General features: G+C 49.0%; 1 protein-coding gene across 1 annotated transcript in view; it reads left to right on the plus strand.

Moving 5' to 3' along the window:
- Positions 1–2440: 2440 nt before the first annotated feature.
- Positions 2441–22812, plus strand: part of LOC121275111 (zinc finger protein GLI2-like) — a gene marked incomplete at both ends in the record, with an annotated part of 298602 nt that continues 278230 nt past the window's right edge. Inside the window, 4 exons of the mRNA XM_041182525.1 lie at positions 2441–2548; positions 6299–6439; positions 13805–13954; positions 14058–14222. Of these exons, the coding sequence (XP_041038459.1) occupies positions 2441–2548; positions 6299–6439; positions 13805–13954; positions 14058–14222 (564 nt within the window). The remainder of the gene's footprint in view (positions 2549–6298; positions 6440–13804; positions 13955–14057; positions 14223–22812) is intronic.

Raw genomic sequence — 22812 nt, forward strand, 5'->3', positions numbered from 1 at the left:
CTGGTCCTCACTCCCTTGTCCTGTCTCCACCCCACCCTCCCCCCTGGTCCTCACTCCCTTGTCCTGTCTCCACCCCACCCTCCCCCCTGGTCCTCACTCCCTTGTCCTGTCTCCGCTCCACCCTCCCCCCTGGTCCTCACTCCCTTGTCCTGTCTCCACCCCACCCCTCCCCCCCTGGTCCTCACTCCCTTGTCCTGTCTCCACCCCACCCTCCCCCCTGGTCCTCACTCCCTTGTCCTGTCTCCGCTCCACCCTCCCCCGCTCATCCCCCCTCCCTTGTCCTGTCTCCGCTCCACCCTCCCCCCTGGTCCTCACTCCCTTGTCCTGTCTCCGCTCCACCCTCCCCCCTGGTCCTCACTCCCTTGTCCTGTCTCCGCTCCACCCTCCCCCCTGGTCCTCACTCCCTTGTCCTGTCTCCACCCCACCCTCCCCCCTGGTCCCCCCTCCCTTGACCTGTCTCCACCCCACCCTCCCCCCTGGTCCTCACTCCCTTGTCCTGTCTCCGCTCCACCCTCCCCCGCTCGCCCCCCCTCCCTTGTCCTGTCTCCGCTCCACCCTCCCCCCTGGTCCTCACTCCCTTGTCCTGTCTCCGCTCCACCCTCCCCCGCTCGCCCCCCCTCCCTTGTCCTGTCTCCGCTCCACCCTCCCCCGCTCGTCCCCCCTCCCTTGTCCTGTCTCCACCCCACCCTCCCCCCTGGTCCTCACTCCCTTGTCCTGTCTCCGCTCCACCCTCCCCCGCTCGCCCCCCCTCCCTTGTCCTGTCTCCACCCCACCCTCCCCCGCTCGTCCTCACTCCCTTGTCCTGTCTCCACCCCACCCTCCCCCCTGGTCCTCACTCCCTTGTCCTGTCTCCACCCCACCCTCCCCCCTGGTCCCCCCTCCCTTGTCCTGTCTCCACCCCACCCTCCCCCGCTCGCCCCCCCTCCCTTGTCCTGTCTCCACCCCACCCTCCCCCCCTGGTCCCCCCTCCCTTGTCCTGTCTCCACCCCACCCTCCCCCGCTCGCCCCCCCTCCCTTGTCCTGTCTCCGCTCCACCCTCCCCCCTGGTCCTCACTCCCTTGACCTGTCTCCGCTCCACCCTCCCCCCCTGGTCCCCCCTCCCTTGACCTGTCTCCACCCCACCCTCCCCCCTGGTCCTCACTCCCTTGTCCTGTCTGCGCTCCACCCTCCCCCCCTGGTCCCCCCTCCCTTGACCTGTCTCCACCCCACCCTCCCCCGCTCGTCCCCCCTCCCTTGTCCTGTCTGCGCTCCACCCTCCCCCGCTCGTCCCCCCTCCCTTGACCTGTCTCCACCCCACCCTCCCCCCTGGTCCTCACTCCCTTGTCCTGTCTCCACCCCACCCTCCCCCCTGGTCCTCACTCCCTTGTCCTGTCTCCACCCCACCCTCCCCCCTGGTCCTCACTCCCTTGTCCTGTCTCCACCCCACCCTCCCCCCTGGTCCTCACTCCCTTGTCCTGTCTCCGCTCCACCCTCCCCCCTGGTCCCCCCCTCCCTTGACCTGTCTCCGCTCCACCCTCCCCCGCTCGTCCCCCCTCCCTTGTCCTGTCTCCACCCCACCCTCCCCCGCTCGTCCCCCCTCCCTTGTCCTGTCTCCACCCCACCCTCCCCCGCTCGTCCCCCCTCCCTTGACCTGTCTCCACCCCACCCTCCCCCGCTGGTCCTCACTCCCTTGCCGCAGCTTTTGCCGACAGTGTCCAATATGAGTGAAGTTCTGAGCGAGCCCCAGGATGTAGCAAACAGCAGCTGCTGGTCTCCAAGTTGTGGAAGAGGTGAAGCTGGGCAGGTGCACACCTCTTATATACAGTCACCAAATCCACTGTTCTCATTTCTCAGTGGAGGGAGCTCCATTTGAATGGCGGGGGGGGGGTTTAATTTGGGTGAGGTGGCCTTTTAATGAGTATGCGTGACATCGAATGAATGTAAAACTGGGAAGCTCAATCCGCCTTTAACCCACCGTGACAGTCCCGAGAACACAATTCCCACTGTTCATCCCGATGTCGGGAAACTGATTGTTGGCCTGATGCTAAGTGAAGGTCTCCTGCCTGCCAAGATTCCCGCTGTTGGCAGGAGTGGATGATACTGCCCCTCAAGTCATTTACAGCACAGAAGGAGGCCATTCAGCCCAGTGAGTCTATGCTAGCTCTACGTGGAGCAATCCAGTCTGTCCCATTCCCTCGCTCTATCCCCGTAACCCAGCAGCTTTATTTTCCCCAAGCTCCCATCCAATTTCCTTCCGAAACTATTGATCGCCTCCACTCCCCCCCACCCCACCCCCCACACCCCCCCCACCCACCCACCCTCGTGGGCAGCTTATCACCAGGTATGTAGAGAGATACAATGCCTTTGAAGGAATGATGTGATGGTCAGTCAGCAGCTAGAATGCTGGTCATTTCTAAACAGAACGCTGGGTCTAACATCTCATTTCAACCCTCGAATACAGATCAAAGCTGAATCATCAATCAACAGCTCATCAGATCTACTCAAAGGCCAGTGCCTGGAAGAGAGGTCAGAGGAGGATGTATCTAGCCCCGCTTCTACAAGCACGCAGGTAAGTGACTTCACTCATGTCTTCAAGATACTGACTTATGTTGGATTGGCATTTGACAGGTACTAGCTGCCTTCTGCCAAGAGACAACTCATCATTTCTGAGCTGAAACAGAGCGTGTTCCCAGCTTCAGATACCACTCGCTGAACAAACCCCTGTTTGAGTTTCGTTAACCCAGCCCAAAGACACTGTCTCCCATTGCAGCACCTCCCGCTGTGCGCAGGCTGAGCTCAGTGTACATCCTGGCCTCCGTCCCACAACACAAGGTACCGTTGGTCACAGAGCCAGCAGAGGTGGGAATGTGAAGGTTATATTGCTGGAGGTAAGGAGGGAGCGTGGACACTAACTGGTTAATACACATATCCATGGAAATAGTTTGCAGATGGCACAATTCCTTGCCTTATAAAGTGTGGCTTTACACTGTTTTTACATTTGGTTCAGAACTATACCAATAAGGAGCAGGATTAATCTTTTCATCATTCTTTGCTGCTTTATATTCAATAATCTACTGATGCCTCATCTCACTTGTACACTTATCTTTAGCTTCCTTAGTTACCATGGATGGTGCATCCTTCCCTTACAACCTTTCTCTCTCACTGCAATGTATCTTTGCTTAGTATTCTGAATTATCTCCTTAAATGTCTGTCACTGCATTTCTACTGACATACCCCTTGACCTAATTCCCAGTCCACTTTAGCCAGCTGTATCTTCATGCTCTCATAATTGCCCTTATTTAAGTTTAAAACATTAGATCCACTCCTCTCTCCCTCAAACTGAACAATGAGGTCATTATATTTATCCTGTCTCATTGCGCACTACCAGATCTAGGATAACCTAGAATGTGTTACTCTAAGAAACACTCCTGACAACACACAATGAATTCATTATCCAGGCTGCCTTTGCCAATCTGATTTGTCCAGTCTATATGTAGGTTAAAATTACCCATGATTATTGCCGTACCTTTCTCACAAGCCCCCATTACTTCTTCCTGCATACCCCGTCCTAGAGTGTGGTTACTGCTAGGAGGCCTAGAATCCCACTCCCACAAGTGACTTCTTACCTTTACTATTTCTCATGTCAACCCAAACTGATGCTATCTTGATCTCCAGAACTAAGGTCATCTCTCTTTATTTTACCAATGTTATCCTTAATTAACAGAGCTACCCATCCACCTAGTTTCCTGTCCTTCCTAAATGTCATGGACCCTTGAAGATTCAGGTCTCAGGCTTTGTCATCCTGCATCCATGTCTCTGTAATGACTATCAGATTGTACATATTTATTTCAATTGGTGCCGCCAGATGAATTATCTGTTTTGTTACAAGTACTCTGTGCACTCAGATACTCAGTCTTTTTACTTTTTTTGTTACCTCTAGCCTTATCTGCTGATGCACTCTTAGCTTTGTACACTTTGTCCCTTCCTTCCACACTCTGAATGTCATTTCCCCTATTCCTACCTTGCTGTCTTGCCTTATCTTCTCAGTTTATCACATCTTCCCAAACTTGATCCCTCACCCCACTATTTCGTTTAAAGCCCTCTCTATTTCTCTAGTTATAAGACACACCAGAACACTGACCCCAGCACGGTTCAGTTGAAGCCTGTTTGAGTGGTACATCTCCCACCTTCCCCAGTATTGGTGTCAGTCCCCATGAATTGAAATCCATTTCTCCCACACCAGTCTTTGAGCCAAACATTCATCTCTCTAATCTTATGTACCCTGCACCAATTCACTCATGGCTCAGGTAATAACCCTGAGATTATTACCTTTGAGGTTCTGCTTGTTAATTTAGCTCCTAGCTGCTCATAATCCCTGAGTAGAACCTCTTTCCTAATCCTATCTATGTCGTTGGTACCAACGTAGACCACGACCACTGGATCTTCCCCCTCCCATGTAAGTTCCTCCCCAGCCCTGAGCAGATGTCCTGAATCTTGGCACAAGGCAGGAAACACAGATGCCTGGACTCACTCTCGGCTACAGAGAACTGTGTCTATCCCTCTGATTATACTGCCCATACTATCACTACATTCCTATTAACTCCCGCGAAGAACGGCTTCCTGTAGCATGGTCAGTTTGCTCATTCATACAGCCCCCACTCTCATCCACAAGCCGGAAGACCCTCAAACCTGTTGAGCTGCAAAACTAAGGTCAGTTCTCTCTATTGTACCAATGTCATCCTTAATTAACAGAGGTCCCAGCTCCCTCTGGGTCCCCATACCTGCCTCACTCATAGTCACACCCTCCTGTCCCTGGCACTGACCAAATCTGAAGACCCTCTCCTAAGGGATGTGACTACCTCCTGGTATAAAGTGTCCAGGTAACTCTCCCCCTCCCTGATGTGACACAGTATCTGCAGCCCAGCCTCCAGCTCAACAACTCTGAGCCAAAGCTCCTCCAGGCATAGACGCTTACTGCAGACGTGATTGGCCAGGACCACACTGGCACCCAGGAAAACCCCACATGCTGCAGCCACAACCCATCACCTGTCTTACCATCTTTATGATGTGTTAATTAATTTATTTTTCTTAATTTATGATTAATAAACACTGCTACTCCCAATAGCCTTTACTATTGTTAGTAAACCTTACAACTGATAAAATCTTACAATTATTAATAAATCCCACGAGTTTGGAAGATAAACAAGCCAAATATTCACCCACTTATCTGTTTTCCTATGATATCACAACTTGATCTGTCTCCGAATGTGGCTGCTGTGCTCTGGAACCACAGACGGGACTGGATCGGATAGGTGGGGGTTACTGTTCCCACGTCCCCTATCCACTCGCTCTTCTAGTTGGTTACAGCCTCCGGGTCCTCTCGTTCTTCTAGGTTGGGGGGGTGGGGGGGGTCACTGTCTCCAGGTCCTCTCGCTCTTGCCTGCACCCCTTGTTGTAGTCCCTGCTGCTCCAACCTGCACCTGACTGACAGCTCATCCCCTCCTCCCCACCGTTCAGCACCTCAATCACATTCACTTTCCAATGCTGAAAATAACGCACAGTGAAGCTGTTCCTGTTCACAGCTTGGGCCCCAGCCCAGGCCGGTGTCTTCATGGCAATGGAGGTTACTCCTTGGTCACAGCTCATTGGCTGCGTTGAGGGTGGAGCTGGAACCAATGGCAGCTCAGGTGCCAAGCGTGTCCAGAGGGTGGAGCAGCTGCTGGTGCTGGGGTCCTGTTGGGGGAGAAGGGGCTACAACTTCCTGTGGTAAATCAGGGTCCTGATGTGCTAGAGGACCCTGGGGATTGAGGTCCAGACAGGGGTAATGACCAAGGAGGGGGCGGGGAGTGCCGGGAGCTGCTCAGTGTCATGGCCTTGAGTGAGGGACAGGTGACAGAGTTGGTCCCTAAAGGCCGTTAGAAAGCAGTATTCGCTATCAAACTCCAGCTGTGTTTTCATATACCTCCCCCCAACCCCCCGGCAGTCGCTCGCTACTGACCCCAGAGACTTCCTGCCTCCACCACAGGAATGTGGCCTGTGGCCCTCAGTAGCTCCGGTTCCCCATCACTGGACATAACCCAGCACCTCCAACCTGAGAGAACAGAAGAGGATAGAGAGAGGAGAAAAGAGCTAAAAGAGAGAGGGAGTGAAGTAGAAGAGAGAGGCAGAGGAAAAGAAAAAGATAGGAGAAACAGGAGATAATAGAAAGTAAGAGAGAAGTAGAAACACAGGGACAACAAAGTGAGGCAAGAGAGGTATCCTCAGAATTACCATGGAAACCACTGTAAATCTATACTCATTCAGCAATCATTTGTAACAGGATCATATATTGGGAATGATGGATGGAAGAGATGACGGAGATAAGGATGATGGGAAACAGGAACCGGAATGCATCTATGAGACTAATTGTCACTGGGAAGGGTGCAATAAAGAGTTCGATACTCAAGACCAGCTTGTGCACGTGAGTAACTGGATAAATAGGTTGGGGCAAAATTCACATAGTAACTTTTTTTGAATTTCTGTGTGAGATGTGAATGAAGGGTTGCCAAGCCTCCAGGTTTATTCTGGAATCTCCAGGAAGTAAAGATTAATCTCCTGGATACTGCTATAAATCAAAAAAGGTTTCTTTTTTAAGGTCCCTTGAAACATTTTTGCTTATTTATGATCAAATTATTGGAAACGGGGGAAAGACTAAGAGTCAAGAGTCATCCAATCAGAGAGTGACAAACTTGTTGACGTTCCACTTGGCATGGGAAGGAGGGACATCATGAAGATGGATTTGTTGGGTAACCAGTGGAGGGGTGGGGCCAGGTGGTGGGAGATCATGTGATCCAGGTTTCCGGCCAACCAGAGTTGATAACGAGATTTAACTGGTCACTTGAACTTCACTCACCACTGTCAGTCAGTCTGCTTCCCCCAGGCAGATGAGAATTCACATCGCTGTCTGGCATGTAAAAGATCACCTATTTCCGATGTTTCTATGTTAAAGGCAATAACACTTAAGAGCAGTTGAACCAGTTGGGTTTGTATGACAATCCACTAGTTTCACAGTTACTTTTACTGATTCTGACTTTGATTTCCAAATTTATTTTTAGACTCAATTCAATTGTCAAACTGTCATGACAGGATTTGAACTTATGCTCTCTAAACTATCGGTCCAGCAATGTAACCACTACACAATTGTAGCGCACTTGGCTCCAGTGTGGAAGGTGCTCCTTTTGTCCCCAGGTTTTAACTTCAAAGAGTACAAGAGATATATTCCCAGCGAGCCAGCTCCTGGGCAGGCAAGGTTCTTGATATTTTCCATCCCCTTTTGAAAGTACATCCATGATTTCCTGAGTCTAATCATTAAATTAGCCGTTCATTCTCATTTGGTCATCCTCTAGTTCATCAATCCTTCTGAGGTCATGGAAATAGGAACTGGAGACTATGTTGGTCCAAAGGATTGTCACACACAAGTTAAATAAGAAAGAATGTGCATCTACACAGCATACAAACATATAAATGAGGAGCAGGAGTAGGCCATTCAGCCCCTCAAGCCTGCTCCCCCATTCAATAAGACCATGGCTGATCTGATAGTAACCTCAAACCTGCATCCCACCTACCCCCGATAACCTATCACCCCCTTGCTCACCAAGAATCTACCCACCTCTGCCTTAAAAATATTCAAAGACTCTGCTTCCACCATCGTTCCAGGAAGAGAGTTCCAAAGACTCACCACCCTCAGAGAGAAAAAATTCTCCTCATCTCTGTTTTAAATGAGTGACCCCTTATTTTTAAACAGTGACCCCTGGCTCTAGATTCTCCCATTACAGGAAACATCATCTCCACATCCACCCTGTCAAGACCCCTCAGGATCTTACATGTTTCAATCAAGTTGCCTCTCACTCTTCTAAACTCCAGTGGATACAAGCCTAGTCTGTCCAACCTTTCCTCATAAGACAAACTGCCCATTCCAGGTATTAGTCTGGTAAACCTTATTTGAACTGCTTCCAGTGCATTTACATCCTTCCTTAAATAAGGAGACCAATAATGTACACAGTACTCCAGATGTGGTCTCACTAGTCCCTGTACAACTGAAGCATAACCTTTTGTAACCAATTCCCCACACAATAACTGATAACATTCTATTCACTTTCCTAATGACCTGCTGTACCTGCAGATTAACCTTTTGTGGTTCATACACTAGGACACCCAGATCCCTCTGCATCTCAGAGCTCTGCAATCTCTCTCCATTTAGATAATCTGCTTCTCTTTTTAATTCATCCTGCCAAAATGGACAATTTCACATTTTCCCACATTATACTCCATTTGTCAGATCTTTGCCCACTCACTTACCTATCTATGTCACTTTGTATCCTCCTTACATCCTCTTCACAACTTACTTTCCTACCTATCTTTGTGTTGTCAGCAAATTTGGCTCCTATCCCGTCCCTCCCTTCATCCAAGTCATTTATATAAATTGTAAACAGTTGAATTCCCAGCACTGATCCCTTTCCACACCACTCATTACATCCTGCCAACCTGAAAAAGACCCATTTATGCCTACTCTCTGCTTCCTGTTAGCCAGCCAATCTTGTATCCATGCCAATATGTTACCCCCTACACCATGAGCTTTTATTTTCTGTATTAACCTTTGATGTGGCACTTTATCAAATGCCTTCTGGAAATCTAAGTACAGTACATCCACTGGTTTCCCTTTATCCAGAGCACATGTTACTTCCTCAAAGAACTCCAATAAACTGGTTAGACACAATTTCCCTTTCACAAAACCATGTTGACTCTGCCTGATTGCTTTGAACTTATCCAAGTGTCCTGCTATAGCTTCTTTAATAGTAGCTTCCAACATTTTCCCTATGACAGATGTTAAGCTAACTGGCCTGTAGTTTCCCGCTTTCTGTCTCCCTCCCTTTCTGAATAATGGAGTTACATTTTCTATCTTCCAATTTAATGGAACCTTCCCCAAATCTGGGGAGTTTTGGAAGATTAAAACCAGTGCATCAACTATCTCACCAGCTGCTTCTTTTAAGACCCTTGATGAAGGCCATCAGGATCCAGGCACTTGTCAGCCCACAGTCCCAACAATTTACTCAGTACCACTTCCCTGGTGATTGTAATTTTCCCGAGTTCCTCCCTCCCTCCCTTTTCCTGATTTACAGCTATTTCTGGGATGTTACTTGTATTCTCTATAGTGATGCAAAATATCTGTTCAATTCATCTGCCATCTCCCTGTTTTCCATTATCAGTTCTCCAGACTCACTTTCTATAGGACCAATGCTCACTTTATTAGTTCATTTCTTTTTAAAATATTTATAGAAACTCTTACTCTCTGTTTTTATATTTCTGGCGAGCTTTCTCTCATTCTCTAATTTCTCCCTCCTTATTAATCTTTTAATCATCCTTTGCCATTCCTTTTATTCTGTCCAGCCCTCTGGCCTTCCACCGTTCTTTGCACACTTAAAGAAAAAGTATATAAGTTTGATACTATCTTTAACCTTTCTAGTTAACCACGGATGTATTTATTCTGTGTATTCTGAAATAGCCCCTTAAATGTTTGCCACTGCATATCTATTGACCTATCCCTTAACCTAATTTGCCAATTCACTTTAGCCAGCTCTGCTTTCATGCCTTCATAATTGCCCTTATTTAAGTTTAAAAACATAGTCTTGGACCCACTCCTCTCTCCCTCAAACTGAATGTAAAACTCAATCATATTATGATAACTGCTACCTAGGGGTACCTTCACTATGAGATAATTAATTAATCCCATCTCATCGCACAATACAAGGTCAAGTACAGCCTGTTCTCTGGTTGGCTCCAGAACATGCTGTTCTAAGAAACTATCCTGTAAACATTCTATGAACTCCTTATCTAGGCTGCCTTTACCCATCTGACTTTTCCAGTCTATATGTCGATTAAAATCTCCCATGATTATCGCCATGCCTTTCTGACAAACTCCCATTATTTCTTCCTTTATGCTCCATCCTACCATGTGGTTACTGTTAGGGGGCCTGTATACAACTCCCACAAGTGACTTCTTGCCTTTACCATTTCTCATCTCTACCCAAACCAGTCCCACACCCCGGTTTCCTGAACTTAGGTCATCCCTCTCTATTGTGCTCATACCATCATTAACTAACAGACCCTCCCCTCCACCTCCTCCTCGCTCCCTGTCCTTCCTAACCATCCTATATCCTTTAATATTCAGGTCCCAATCCATGTCCTTCTGCAGCCATGTTTCTGTAATGGCCATCAAATCGTACTTCATTCTATGTGCGCTCTCAGTTCATCTGTTTTGTTTTGTATGCTTCATGAATTCAGATACAGAACCTTTAGTTTTATCCTTTCATTCTTTTTATAACCTCTCATCTCATCTGTTGATTTACTGTTAGGTTTGTACACTCTATCCCTTCCTGTCGTGGTCAGTTTTCCATTTTCCATATTAATACCTGTCCCTCTTGCCATGTCTCCCCTCTGATTTACCACATCTTCCCAAATTTGATCCCTTGCCCCCCCCCCAATTAGTTTAAAACCCTCTACTTCCCTAGTTATGCAGCTCACAAGAACACCGGCCCCAGCACAGTTCAGGTGTAGACCCTCCCAACAGTACAGATCCCACATCCCCCAGTATTGGTGCCAGTGCGCCATGAACCAGAACCCACTTCTCCCACACCAGCCTTTCAGCCAGGCATTCATCTCCCTAATCCGATTTGTCCTGTGCCAAATTGCACACGGCTCAGGTAATAATCCAGAGAGCATTACCTTTTGAGGTTCTGCTTCTTAATTTGGTGTCAAGCTCCTCATATTATGTTTCCGGAATAGATTCTTGGAACAGCATGTTCTGGAGCCAGCCAGAGAGCAGGCTATACTAGGCCTGGTATTGTGCAACGAGATGGGACTGTTCAGAATCTCCTTCTTTGTCCTGCCTATGTCGTTGGTCCCAACATGGACTGCTACAACTGGGTCCTCATCCTCCAGGTTCCTCTCCAGCCCCAAGCAGATGCCCCGAACTCTGGCACCGGGCAGGCAACACAGCTGTCTGGATTCATGCCCTTTGCCGCAGAGAACAGTGTCAATCCCTCCAACTATACTGTCCCCTACAACCACTACATTCCTTGTAACTCCCCCAGCTTGAATGGCTTCCTGTACTATGGTGCCATGACCAGTTAACCCATCCACCCTGCAGCCCCCACTTATCCAAACAAGCTGAAAAAACCTCAAACCTGTTGGACAATTGTAAGGGCTGAGGCTCCGGCCCTCTGGGTCCCCTTACCGGCCTCACTTGCTGTCACGCTCCTGTCCCTGACCAAATCAGAAGACCCTATCCTAAGGAGTGTGACTGCCTCCTGGAATAAAGTGTCCAGGCAACTTTCCCCCCTTCTGATGTACTACAGTGTCTGCAGGACCTGTCTCCAGCCCAATAACTCAGAGCCAAAGTTCCCGCAGCCACAAACATTATCTGCCCTGGAACTCCCATATACTGCAACTACAGCACATCACCTGCCCTGCCATCTCAATGTGTGTTAATTAATAATTGCTAGTTAAATTAATGCCTACACTTCCCAATAGGTCCTGCCAGTAAACTTTACAATACTGGTAAAATTAATAACACCAGTTACTGGTTTACCTGCTCCTTCTGCTGCCATAGTGGAAATCAAATACTGAAAGCTGGAAAAGAAACAGAAAGCTCCTCCTCCCCACTCAGCATACTACTTCTTGCAGTAAACTTTACCTAAAACTCCTCTTTCCCCCATGCACCGAATTCCCACTTTGAACCAAATTCCCAAATATACTCACTCGGTCTCAGTCTCACTCAGATCAAAATCTGCCCTCTATGAGTGCATGCCTCTTTCACAGACATCCCAAAGTGTTCTGCAGCCCGTGAAATACTTTGGAAGTGCAGTCCCTGCTGTAATATAGGAAATGCAGTACAGCAGGATCCCACAAACAGCAATCGGATAACAGCCAGATAATCTGCTGTAGTTAAGGGATAACTGTTAGACCAGGACACTGGGGAGAACTCCCCTGCTCTTCTGTGAAATAGTCCAATGGGATCTTTTACATCCACCTGAGCAGGTAGATGGGACCTTGGTTTAATGTCTCATCCAAAAGACAGCACCTCCAAAAGTGCAGCGCTCCCTCATTACCGCACTGGGAGTATGAGCCTTGGTTATGTGCTCAAGCTAAGACTGACTAGTGGTCTTGCTGCAGATACTTGGTTGATAAAGGCACACTCCAGCTCCTTTGAAAGGTCTTTAGCCCTGAGCAGCACAGGAATACATCTAAACATAAGTTTCAAAACAGTTTATCCAGAGACAACTCAGAAAATTCTGTAACCATTTATACCAGGCACAAAAGCAAACTTTGCAATGTTATCAAAGTTGATGTGTGTCAGTTGGAGAATAGTCCGACAATAATTTTGAATAAATATGAAGCAGTAGTCAGGAGGGTAACACTGTTTCCCATTACAGAGCAGGGGGCCCTCGCTGATGGGGATTTATCTGTGTGCGCCTCGAATCCATCAAGTTGTCAGGAGGCAGTTCCCCTGTTCCCCCCAGTGTGCTGAACTCAGGAACACAGCAGTATCACAGTGGAGAATCGAGGCTGTGGGGCTTTCATGTACGAATGTGCAGCATTAGCACACTGCAATAGAAATCTTTCCAGTTTAATGTCCAGAGAATGGGAGAAGATAGGAACCAGTTTGTTCAGTCTCACTGCCCTGGTGAGACACTTGCTTCCTAAGGAGAGAATGCTTCTAGGCACTCAGCTGGGAAATAGACTGCCAGAGTCTGAGAGGAAGGCTTCGTTAGCTGAGGAGCAGGTTGCTAGTTGAGAATTAAGTTGCTAGGCTATTCCACCAACAATAAAATGGAAGGTCTAAAGTGTGGGGGGGGGGGGGGGGGGGGGGGGGGGGGGGGGGGGGGGGGGGGGGGTGGAGGGAGGGAGGCATTAAAATATCCTCCCCAAATTAGAAGAGTGGAACAGTCCCAGCTCCCTGACATCACTTCCTGAGGACCATATTGCTTATGAATAAAAACAAAAAAACTGCGGATGCTGGAAATCCAAAACAAAAACAGAATTACCTGGAAAAACTACCTGCTGAGTTTTTCCAGGTAATTCTGCTTTTGTTTTGCTTATGAATAAGTTGCTGTACAAGAACGCACACTCTGCTTCAGCCAATCCCATTCAAGTTTGTCCACTGGGGCTTATTATTCATTAGTCATTTATGGGCTGTGGGCTGGGCCAGCATTTATTACCCATCCCTAATTGCCCTTGAGAAGGGAGGAGTGAGCTGCTTGGGATTGGTAAGGACCATTTTAGTTGATGTTTATGAAACTTTGATTATTGAGCAGCTATGATGGTTCAACTAAACTGGGTGGTGATACTGAAGGGTCTCAGGCTTGAGTTAAAGGTTGCACTGTTAACGGTGATTAAGAACCTTGGTCTGTGTTGAATTCACTGATCACTGAGCTATATTTGGTCTCAGTACAGAGCTGGGGACAACGGAATCAGCCAGTGTTCCAATGGCTCCAACTGGAAGGAAGGATTGGACCTCAGTCAAGATTAGGTTTGGCTGTGAGAGTTCCCACAGTTGAATAGGCTGCAGACACTCACTATCAAAGCTTAGACATTAAGAATGGGCACTCGGGCAATTGGAGGGTTATTTCCTTGGGAGTGAAGAATGGAAATTAACTATCGAGTTAAAATTGTTCAGTACTTTGATCTATGCCCCTCAGGATTTTAAACTAAGGACTATTGTAATTGGTTAGTCGTAGAAATGGATTTGGCCAGTGTCTGGACATCTTTGACTCTCTATCATTTGCAGCACATTAATAATGAGCATATTCATGGAGAGAAGAAGGAGTTTGTCTGCCACTGGCAAGAGTGTTCGAGGGAGCAGAGACCATTCAAGGCCCAGTACATGTTGGTGGTTCACATGCGGCGACACACAGGAGAGAAGCCACATAAATGTACAGTAAGTCCCTGCTTATACTGAGTTATTGCTTATTTTGATTGCAGGCTAACAAAAAGCTCCTTTACACAATGTACCGGGCCAATATTTGTGTGTGTATTTACAGTTTGAAAGTTGCAACAAGGCTTATTCCAGGCTGGAGAATTTGAAAACACACCTGAGATCTCACACTGGAGAGAAACCCTACATCTGTGAGCATGAACGCTGCAACAAGGCCTTCTCGAACGCTTCAGACCGAGCAAAACACCAGAACAGGACCCATTCCAACGAGGTAAAGACCCTCGCGCTCTGTTATTCGTCTGGCACAGCTTAATGACTGCACAGCACTGTAGTGTCTTGTATTTATGTCCAGTCCTTTTGCCAAGTGTTAGAAACAGGGACGGGGGTAGCATCGGCAGGACAGGCAGGAACCAGGGGCAGACGGGGTATATAGGGTAGAGCAATTCGCAGCAGGGTAAAGCGTAGCATAGGGAGAGCAGAGGGTACCATCTGGTAGGGAGGGGTAGTATCAGGAAGGGCAATGGGTAACATGAGATAGCATAAAGGCACAAGGTGGCATTTGGCAGGGTAGGAGGCAACATGGGGCAGGGCAAGGGATAGAGTGGGGCAGGGTTAAAGATGCATACCCCGGGAAAAGGGGGGCAAGGGGCAGAGCATGGGGAAGCATAGAGCCGAGGTTGGGGGCAGTAGAAGGAGAGCAGAGTGGAGATTGAAAACTGATGCTTGCTTTGCTACCAAGACCTCATTGAAGAGCACCTGATGATTATAAGGAATAGATTGTGTGTCCAAACTGCACTTTCATTTTGATATCTGCAATTTAGGGCAAATATTTAACAGACAGTATAAACTGTAATGTAAAAGGCTCCATAAATAAACTGGTGGGGAAATCTGTTCAGGTCCCTGAAAACTGCAGGAAATAAGATCATAAGAAATAGAAAGAGGAGTAGGTCATTCGGCCCCTCGAGACTGCTCCGCTATTCAATACAATCATGGATGATCTGATTGTAGCCTTAACTTCACTTTCCTGCCCATCCCCCATAACCCTCGACTCCCTTGTCCATTAAAAACCTGTAACTCAGCCTTGAATATATTCGATGACCCAGCCTCCACTGCTCTCTGGGGGAGAGAATTCCATCGACTAATGATCCTCTGAGAGAGGAAATTCCCCCTCATCCCCATCTGAAATGGGAGATTCCTTATTCTGAAACTGTGTCTCCCCACCCCCGGTTCTAGACTCTCCCATGAGGGGAAACATTCTCCCAGCATCCACCCTGTCAAGCCCCCCCCTCAGAATCTGATATGTTTCAATAAGATCACCTCTCATTCTTCTAAACTCCGATGGGTCTAGGCCCAAGCTGCTCAACCTTTCCTCATAAGACAAACCCCTTCAGCCCAGGAATCAGCCGAGTGAACCTTCTCTGAACTGCTTCCAATGCAAGTATATCCCTCCTTAAATACAGAGATCAAAACTGTACACAGTACTGTAGGTGTGGTCTCACCAATGCTCTGTACAGCTGTAACAAAACCTCTCTACTTTTATACTCCATCCCCCTTGTAATAAACCCCAACATTCCATTTCCCTTCCTAATCACTTGCTGTACCTGTGTGCTAACTTCATGTGATTCATGTACCAGGACACCCAGATCCCTCTGTACTGCAGCATTCTAGAGTCTGCCACAATTTTTGTACCCTTTATTTTATATTGTCTCTCCACGTTATTCTTACCAAAATGAACCACCTCATACTTCTCTGCATTGAACGTCATCTGCCTTCTGTCTGCCCACTCCACCAACTGGTCCATGTCCTTTTGAAGTTCTGCAATACCCTCCTCACAGTTCACAATTCTTCCAAGTTTTGTATCATTCACAAATTTTGAAATTATGCCCTGTACACCAAGGTCTAGGTCGTTAATATATATCAGGAAGAGCAAGGGTTCCAACACCGACCTCTGGGGAACCCCATCTTCCTCCAAAAACAACCATTCACCATCAGCCAATTTTACATCCATGTTGCTACTGCCTTTTTTATTCCATGAGCGACAACTTTGCTCACAAGTGTATTGTGCAGCACGTTACCAAATGCCTTTTGGAAGTCCATGTACAGCACATCAACCACATTACCCTGGTCAACCCTCTCTGTTACCTTATCCAAAACCTCCAGAAAGTTAGTTAAATACGATTTGCCCTGAATAAATTCATGTCAAACATGATTTCCTTTTCAGAATAAATTGTTGACCCTGTCTGAATGTATAAATGTCCTTCTGTAATTCCTTAATAAAGGATTTCACCATCTTTCTAATGACAGATATTAGGCTAACTGACCTGTGGTTTCCTGCTTTCTGTCTCCCTCCTTTCTTGAATAGAGGTGTTACATTAGCAGTTTTCCAATCCACTGGGTCCTTTCCAGGATCTAGGGAATTTTGGAAGATTACAATCAATCATCCACTATCTCTGCAGCCACTGCTTTAAGGCCCCAGGATGCTGCCCTGTGGTTGAGGTGAGTTGGGGAGGGGGTACAGGGCTGTCCTGTGGTTGAGGTGAGTTGGGGAGGGGGTACAGGGCTGTCCTGTGGTTGAGGTGAGTTGGGGAGGGGGTACAGGGCTGTCCTGTGGTTGAGGTGAGTTGGGGAGGGGGTACAGGGCTGCCCTGTGTTTGAGGTGAGTTGGGGAGGGGGTACAGGGCTGTCCTGTGGTTGAGGTGAGTTGGGGAGGGGGTACAGGGCTGCCCTGTGGTTGAGGTGAGTTGGGGAGGGGGTACAGGGCTGCCCTGTGGTTGAGGGTAGTGCACAAGCATGTGCAGGGTGTTGGGGGGAGGGAAGCAGCCACACGTTAGGTAAACCTTGTATAAAGTGACCATTACTCCGCAGCTCAGACAGTTCAGACACAGCCACATTGAGATGATTGGAGTCGGATCTCTAGCTTATCTGCCCACTCGAGCAGAGGCATGAAAGAACCACCAAGTGCTCCAGAGTTTTTCACCCCTCGGGCACAGACTGCAAACTGATGAGTGTTTCAGTGGACTGCAGAACAGTTGGGCGACTGGGTATGTTGTACAATCTCCTTGCTAAATCTGCCCATGGAGCAGTCACTGGTGGAGACACTCACAGCCCCTTGCAATGTCATCATCCCGGTTTGGACCAGTCTCCCCCGTTGTTCAAGCTAACAGTGCAGCCTTGCAGTGTGGGTTAGGAGAATGCCTGTGTCTGAGCTGAGAGCACAGCCTGCAGTCCAATGGGCAAAGCTGCTGCCAATCAGTCAGGTGGAGTGGGGCGGAGGTGGGTGGGGTTTTGGACAGCTGTGCAGCGCACTAATCTCTGGCCATCCAAGTGGTGACCAGCACTCTCCGGGGTGTGTTAAGGGGCTTCAGACTTAACCAAGACAGGTTCTTAGTACATCCAAGCCAAGCTAACCCACGTGTCTCACTCTTTCATCCTGCAGGAGGAGTACATCAGGATCATGGAGCCTGGTGAACTAGCTGTACGCTTCATGGCTTACAGAGAGCAGAGACGATGGAGAAGAGAGTGATGGAGGTGCCTGGCTGTACAGAGGGAGGAGCAGCACCCTCAGGGAGAAGATGGGGCTGCAGCACACACTGCTGAAGAGCCACAGCGAGAGTTGCTGGTCGGTGTCTAGCTAGAACCAGGGTCTACAGATGGCACTTCTCATTCCTGCAGGTGACTGGGAAACAGTGTCAGCAAAGACTGCACATGTCTAGGGACCTGGTCAGTCACATCTGCCACTTACTGCAGGACTTGGCACCACAGGGACATGAAGGACATCCACTGCCAGTGGCTGTGAAAGTGACCGTGGAGCTCAATTTTTACACCAGTGTCTCCTTTCAGGGCTCCACAGGTGATCTCTGTGGGATCTCACAAACCTCCACCCACAAATGTATCCATGGGGTCACGGACACCATCTTCACAAAGGCACACAACTCTGTGTATTTCGCCCAGGACCAGGAGAGCCAGGATACAAGAGCGATTGGATTTGCCCAGATCTCAGGTTTCCCACAGGTGCAGGGTGTGACTGGCTGCATCTATGTGGTGCTCAGGTCTCCATCTCTGCACACGGTGAACTTCATAAACCGCAAGGGCTTCCATTCGCTGATGTGCAGCTGGTGTGTGACCACCAGAAACACATCCTGCAGGGTCTGTGCACGGTTCCCAGGGAGTGTGCACGACTCCTACGTTCTCAGTCGGTCACAGATCCCTGACATCTTCCAGGGTCCGCAGAGTCTGCAGGGTTGTCTCCTGGGGGACAAGGGCTACCCACAGAGGCCGTGACTGATGACACCCGTGCGGTAGCCTCAGACTGCAGCAGAGCGAAGTATAATGAGGCTCAATCTGCAACTCGCAACTTGGTGGAGCAGACCATCAGGATGCTGAAGATGTGGTTCCAGTGCCTGGGCCTGTCTGGTGGAGCCCTGCATTACAGTCCACAGAGGGTGTCACACATCATCATCGTCTGCTGTACCCTTTATAACCTGGTGCTGCAATGGAGTGAGGAGCTGGCTGAGGGGGAGATGGAAGAGCTGGAGGTCTCCCCAGATGAGGAGGACGCTGACAGAGATAAGGGAGAGGAGGTCCTTGGAGGCGACGATGATGAGGATCAGGCCCTCACACTGGCCAGACAAGACAGGTGAGCTCAGGGGGCCCTGATAGCTGCCAGATTTGTGGAGGATGATGACGAGATGCAGTGAGGTGTCCCCGTAGATCCTCACATCACAGCTGTGAATGTCTGACTCTGTCTGGTTTGTGGCAGCACCAATACCCTCTGTGATAAGGCTCCTGTCATGGAGACGCAGTGGAGGCCCTAATACTCACTCAATCGCAGGAGGATGATGATGACAGGCAGTAAGGACACTCCATAAATCTTCACACTTTCTCTGTGAATGTCTGACTCCTGTCTGGCCGAGGGCAGCTCACTTGCGCTCTGTGATCAGGGTCATATCATGGAGACGCAGCCATGAAACTTTAGACATTTCTGATGCTGTGTCTGACTTCAGCACCTCAGCCCTTCAGGAGCACAGCATCAACATTCTGGCAGCAATGACCAGCACCATCGAGGTGCAGACATCAGTAATGTGTCCAGGGAGTGTGAGGCTGGACCATCACTGTGGTGTGAAGGTTATAAACTGCACAGGGAAGAGGCCCTGGACTGAGACACCTGCCTTTATTTTGTGCAGGGGTCAAGGTTTCACATCTGAGTGACACGAACACTGCTCATCAGAACAAGGAGCCACAGGCAGGGAGACATTCCTGGGAGTTTATTGACAATAGTGAACATTATGTACAAGTGATTAACACCCGTGCCCAGGCTGTGTAACTACATCTTCTTAACTTTCCTAACGCTGCCACTATGTCTTGGTGCTCCCCAGACATCCACAGTGGAGGTGGGGGCAGCTGCTGACTGGGACACCCTGTCTGTGATGACTTTGGTGGGTGTTCTCTGGAGGGCTGAGACCTGGAGGTCCCCGGCCTGCTTTCAGGGTCCTGCTGTGTGGCAGTGACACCCTCCTCGGCCTGTGGAGCTGGAGCTGCTGAGGTCACAGGAAGAGGGGATTCGGATGGGCCGGACACTCCTGGAGTCACCTGGGTGGATGGCCCCGGGGTGTGCACCTGCTGATCCTCCTCCCTATGGGTGCCCGAGGGCCCCTGGCTGACTCCTTGAGGAGAAGGGGGAGCTGGAGTGAGATCGAGCTGCCCCACACCCCTCTCGTGTACACACTGTTGGAGGCCAACTATAGCATCAGTGATGGAGTTAAGCCCACGCAGCAGTGCAGGAGCAACGTCCTGGACCAAGGTCTCCATGGTGGCCACCATCCTACCAGTGTTGACCTCGGTGCGTTACAATGTCGGCGCTATCACCTCAGCCTGAAGGCAGACAGACTCCTCCATCGTGCACTGCAATCGGAGGAGTGCAGCAGACATCCCTTCCAGATGTTCCTGAGCTTGTCTTTGCAGCTCCAGCAACTGTGACATGACCGAGTCCAGAGGCTCATCATCTGACTCGGACTCAGCAACGTTCTGGCCTCCAGCAGCTCCTCCGAGTGCCGGGGACCTGGGAAGTCCCTGCCTCCACCTGCTGTGGATCAGACAGTGCGATGTGCTCACCAGATTGTGACCCTGAGGCTACACTAAAGCTGGGTCCCACTGAGCTGTGTGTCTTTGCGCTGGTGGAGGGTGTGGGTGAGCGCTGTGATGGGACTTCAGGGAGAGTGCCTTCAGATTCCTCTTCAGAGGTTTCTTCGGGGCTTGATTGGAGGCCCTGTGTCATGGACTCTGTCGGCTGTTTCCCAGATGTGCCTGTGACACAAGGGGAGATAATCAGTGCATGGCAGTGGCCTGTGAAAGAGGACACATCACTCACAGCATGGTTATCTGATGGATGTTACACTGCTGGATCCTCACTTGGTAGAGCAGCACCAACCTCAGTGTCAGTACAGGACCAGTCCCGGTCATCGCCGGCCGGCTGGATGGCTCTGTTTTCAAAGTCCGTGAGGACCTTGATCTCAGGCATTCCTCCATCAGCCTGTGACCTCTCCCTGTTGTTGTGTGCCAGCTTGTCCTGCATGGACAGAGATGGAGAGAGTGTATCAGGACGCCAGATGATAAGTATTCCATGGCCTGTGTTGGTGTGAGTGGTCCCATGGATGGGATGAGGACAATGACAGTGAGAGAGAGTGAATGGTGATGTTCCTTGAGCTGGCAGTGAGTGAGGGCCCTGTGGGTGTGTGATGGGTTTGTGAGTGTGTGAGTTGAGAGTGATGAAAAGAGTGACTTACCCTGGTGGAACGGAGGAGATCATTCACCCTCTTGTGGCATTGGGTGGCTGTCCTCTTTTGTAGGGTGTTGGCACTGACCACCGCTGTCACCACCTCCCATGCTGGAGTAGTGATGCTGCTTCCCATCCTACGGCCAATGCAGGAGTAGAGGACATTACAGTGAGCCTCCACTGTGTCCAATATGTTCTTGAGGGACTTGAGGGAAGTGCCATTGAACCTGGGGGCTGCAGTCCTCTTGCCTTTCAGGGTAATGTCTCTCGGGCAGCAGTGATGGGCTAGAAGCGTTGAGAGGTGTGTGTGTGGCTGTACTTTAAACATGGTGCCCAGCGTGTTGAAGTAATGAGGTGAGAGCGTGGTGGGTGAATGACAGCCCGCCCTCCATGGAAACAGCGTGTTTCCTGGGAATGTATAAATAATGCAGCAGGTTTGGGGTGATACAGGGTGAAAACCCACCATTGCAGCCCAGGGTAAAACATTGTTGTTCCTGTCCACAACCACACTTAGTGCAAACCTGGGACGATTCCGCAAAATAAAAATCTATGGTTATCAATTCATCCATCTGGTTATGAATGCTGCATGCATTCAGATAAAGACCCTTTAATTCTGTCTTTTTACTGCTTTTCCCTATAATGACCTTACTTAGGCTTCTTGTTAGTGTGCCCTGTCCCTCCATCACGCTCTGGTTATCTTGACCTGAATCACTATCCTGCAACATATCTTGTCCTTTCTCATTAACTTTTTAAATCTCCCTTCACCAGAATACCCCCCCTACCCAGCTCCCCTCACTATTTAGTTTAAAGCCCTCTCTACAGTCCTAGTTAGGTCAGAGGCTGGGAATCCTGCAGTGAGTAACTCACCTCCTGACTCCCCAAAGCCTGTCCACCATCTACAAGGCACAAGTCAGGAGTGTGATGGAATACTACCCACTTGCCTGGATGAGTGCAGCTCCCACAACACTCAAGAAGCTCAACACCATCCAGGACAAAGCAGCCCCGCTTGATTGGCACCCCATCAACAAACATTCACCCCCTCCACCACCGATGCACAGTAGCAGCAGTGTGTACCATCTACAAGATGCACTGCAGCAACTCACCAAGGCTCCTTAGACAGCACCTTCCAAACCCACGACCACTACCACCTAGAAGGACAAGGGCAGCAGACACATGGGAACACCACCACCTGGAAGTTCCCCTCCAAGTCACTCACCATCCTGACTTGGAAATATATCACCATTCCTTCACTGTCACTGGGTCAAAATCCTGGAACTCTCTTCCTAACAGCACTGTGGGTGTACCTACACCACATGGACTGCAGCAGTTCAAGAAGGCAGCTCACCACCACCTTCTCAAGGGGCAATTAGGGATGGGCAATAAATGCTGGCCCAGCCAGCGAAGTCCACATCCCGTGAACGATTTTTTTTAAAAATTCTATAATTACCTTATTCTTGCTAGACTCCTGGTTTTCCATTATATCTGGAATGTTTTTGTATCTTCTTCCATGAAGACAGATGCAACATATTTGTTTAACATCCCTGCCAATTCCTTATTCCCCTTTATAATTTCACTTGTCTCTACCTCTAATTGGCTCATGTTTCACCAATCTCTTCATATTTACATACCTAGCGAAATCTTTACAATCTGTTTTCCTGCTTCTTGCTAATCTGCTTCCATATTCTCTTTCCTTATAAATTTCTTCACCTGTCAGTCTCTTCCTTTGATCTAATACTATCTTTAATATTGCTGAAACATGTCAAAGCTTTTCATCTTGCCCTCATCAGGACACTCACAAGAACACCAACATAAGGGGGAAAACAACAATTTATACTGTACGTGAAGAGAGTCCTGATTGGTTGGCAAGGGGCGTAGCCATGGAGAATGCCCCAATAATCGTGACTGACAGTTAACTGCCAAGCATTGTTTGAAATTTAAACCAGGCAGCTTGCCCATGATTGGTCAAGGCATTGCCCTGAGGATGGCTGTCACTTACTTTGTTATTTTGTTTAGCTGAAACAGGCACAATGTGCGTACATGTTCTTTCTGTCTGTAAAGAACAGGGCCCTGTGTATTAATATATGTAGCT

This window comes from Carcharodon carcharias (assembly GCF_017639515.1).
Source record: "Carcharodon carcharias isolate sCarCar2 chromosome X unlocalized genomic scaffold, sCarCar2.pri SUPER_X_unloc_9, whole genome shotgun sequence".
Taxonomy (NCBI): domain Eukaryota; kingdom Metazoa; phylum Chordata; class Chondrichthyes; order Lamniformes; family Lamnidae; genus Carcharodon; species Carcharodon carcharias.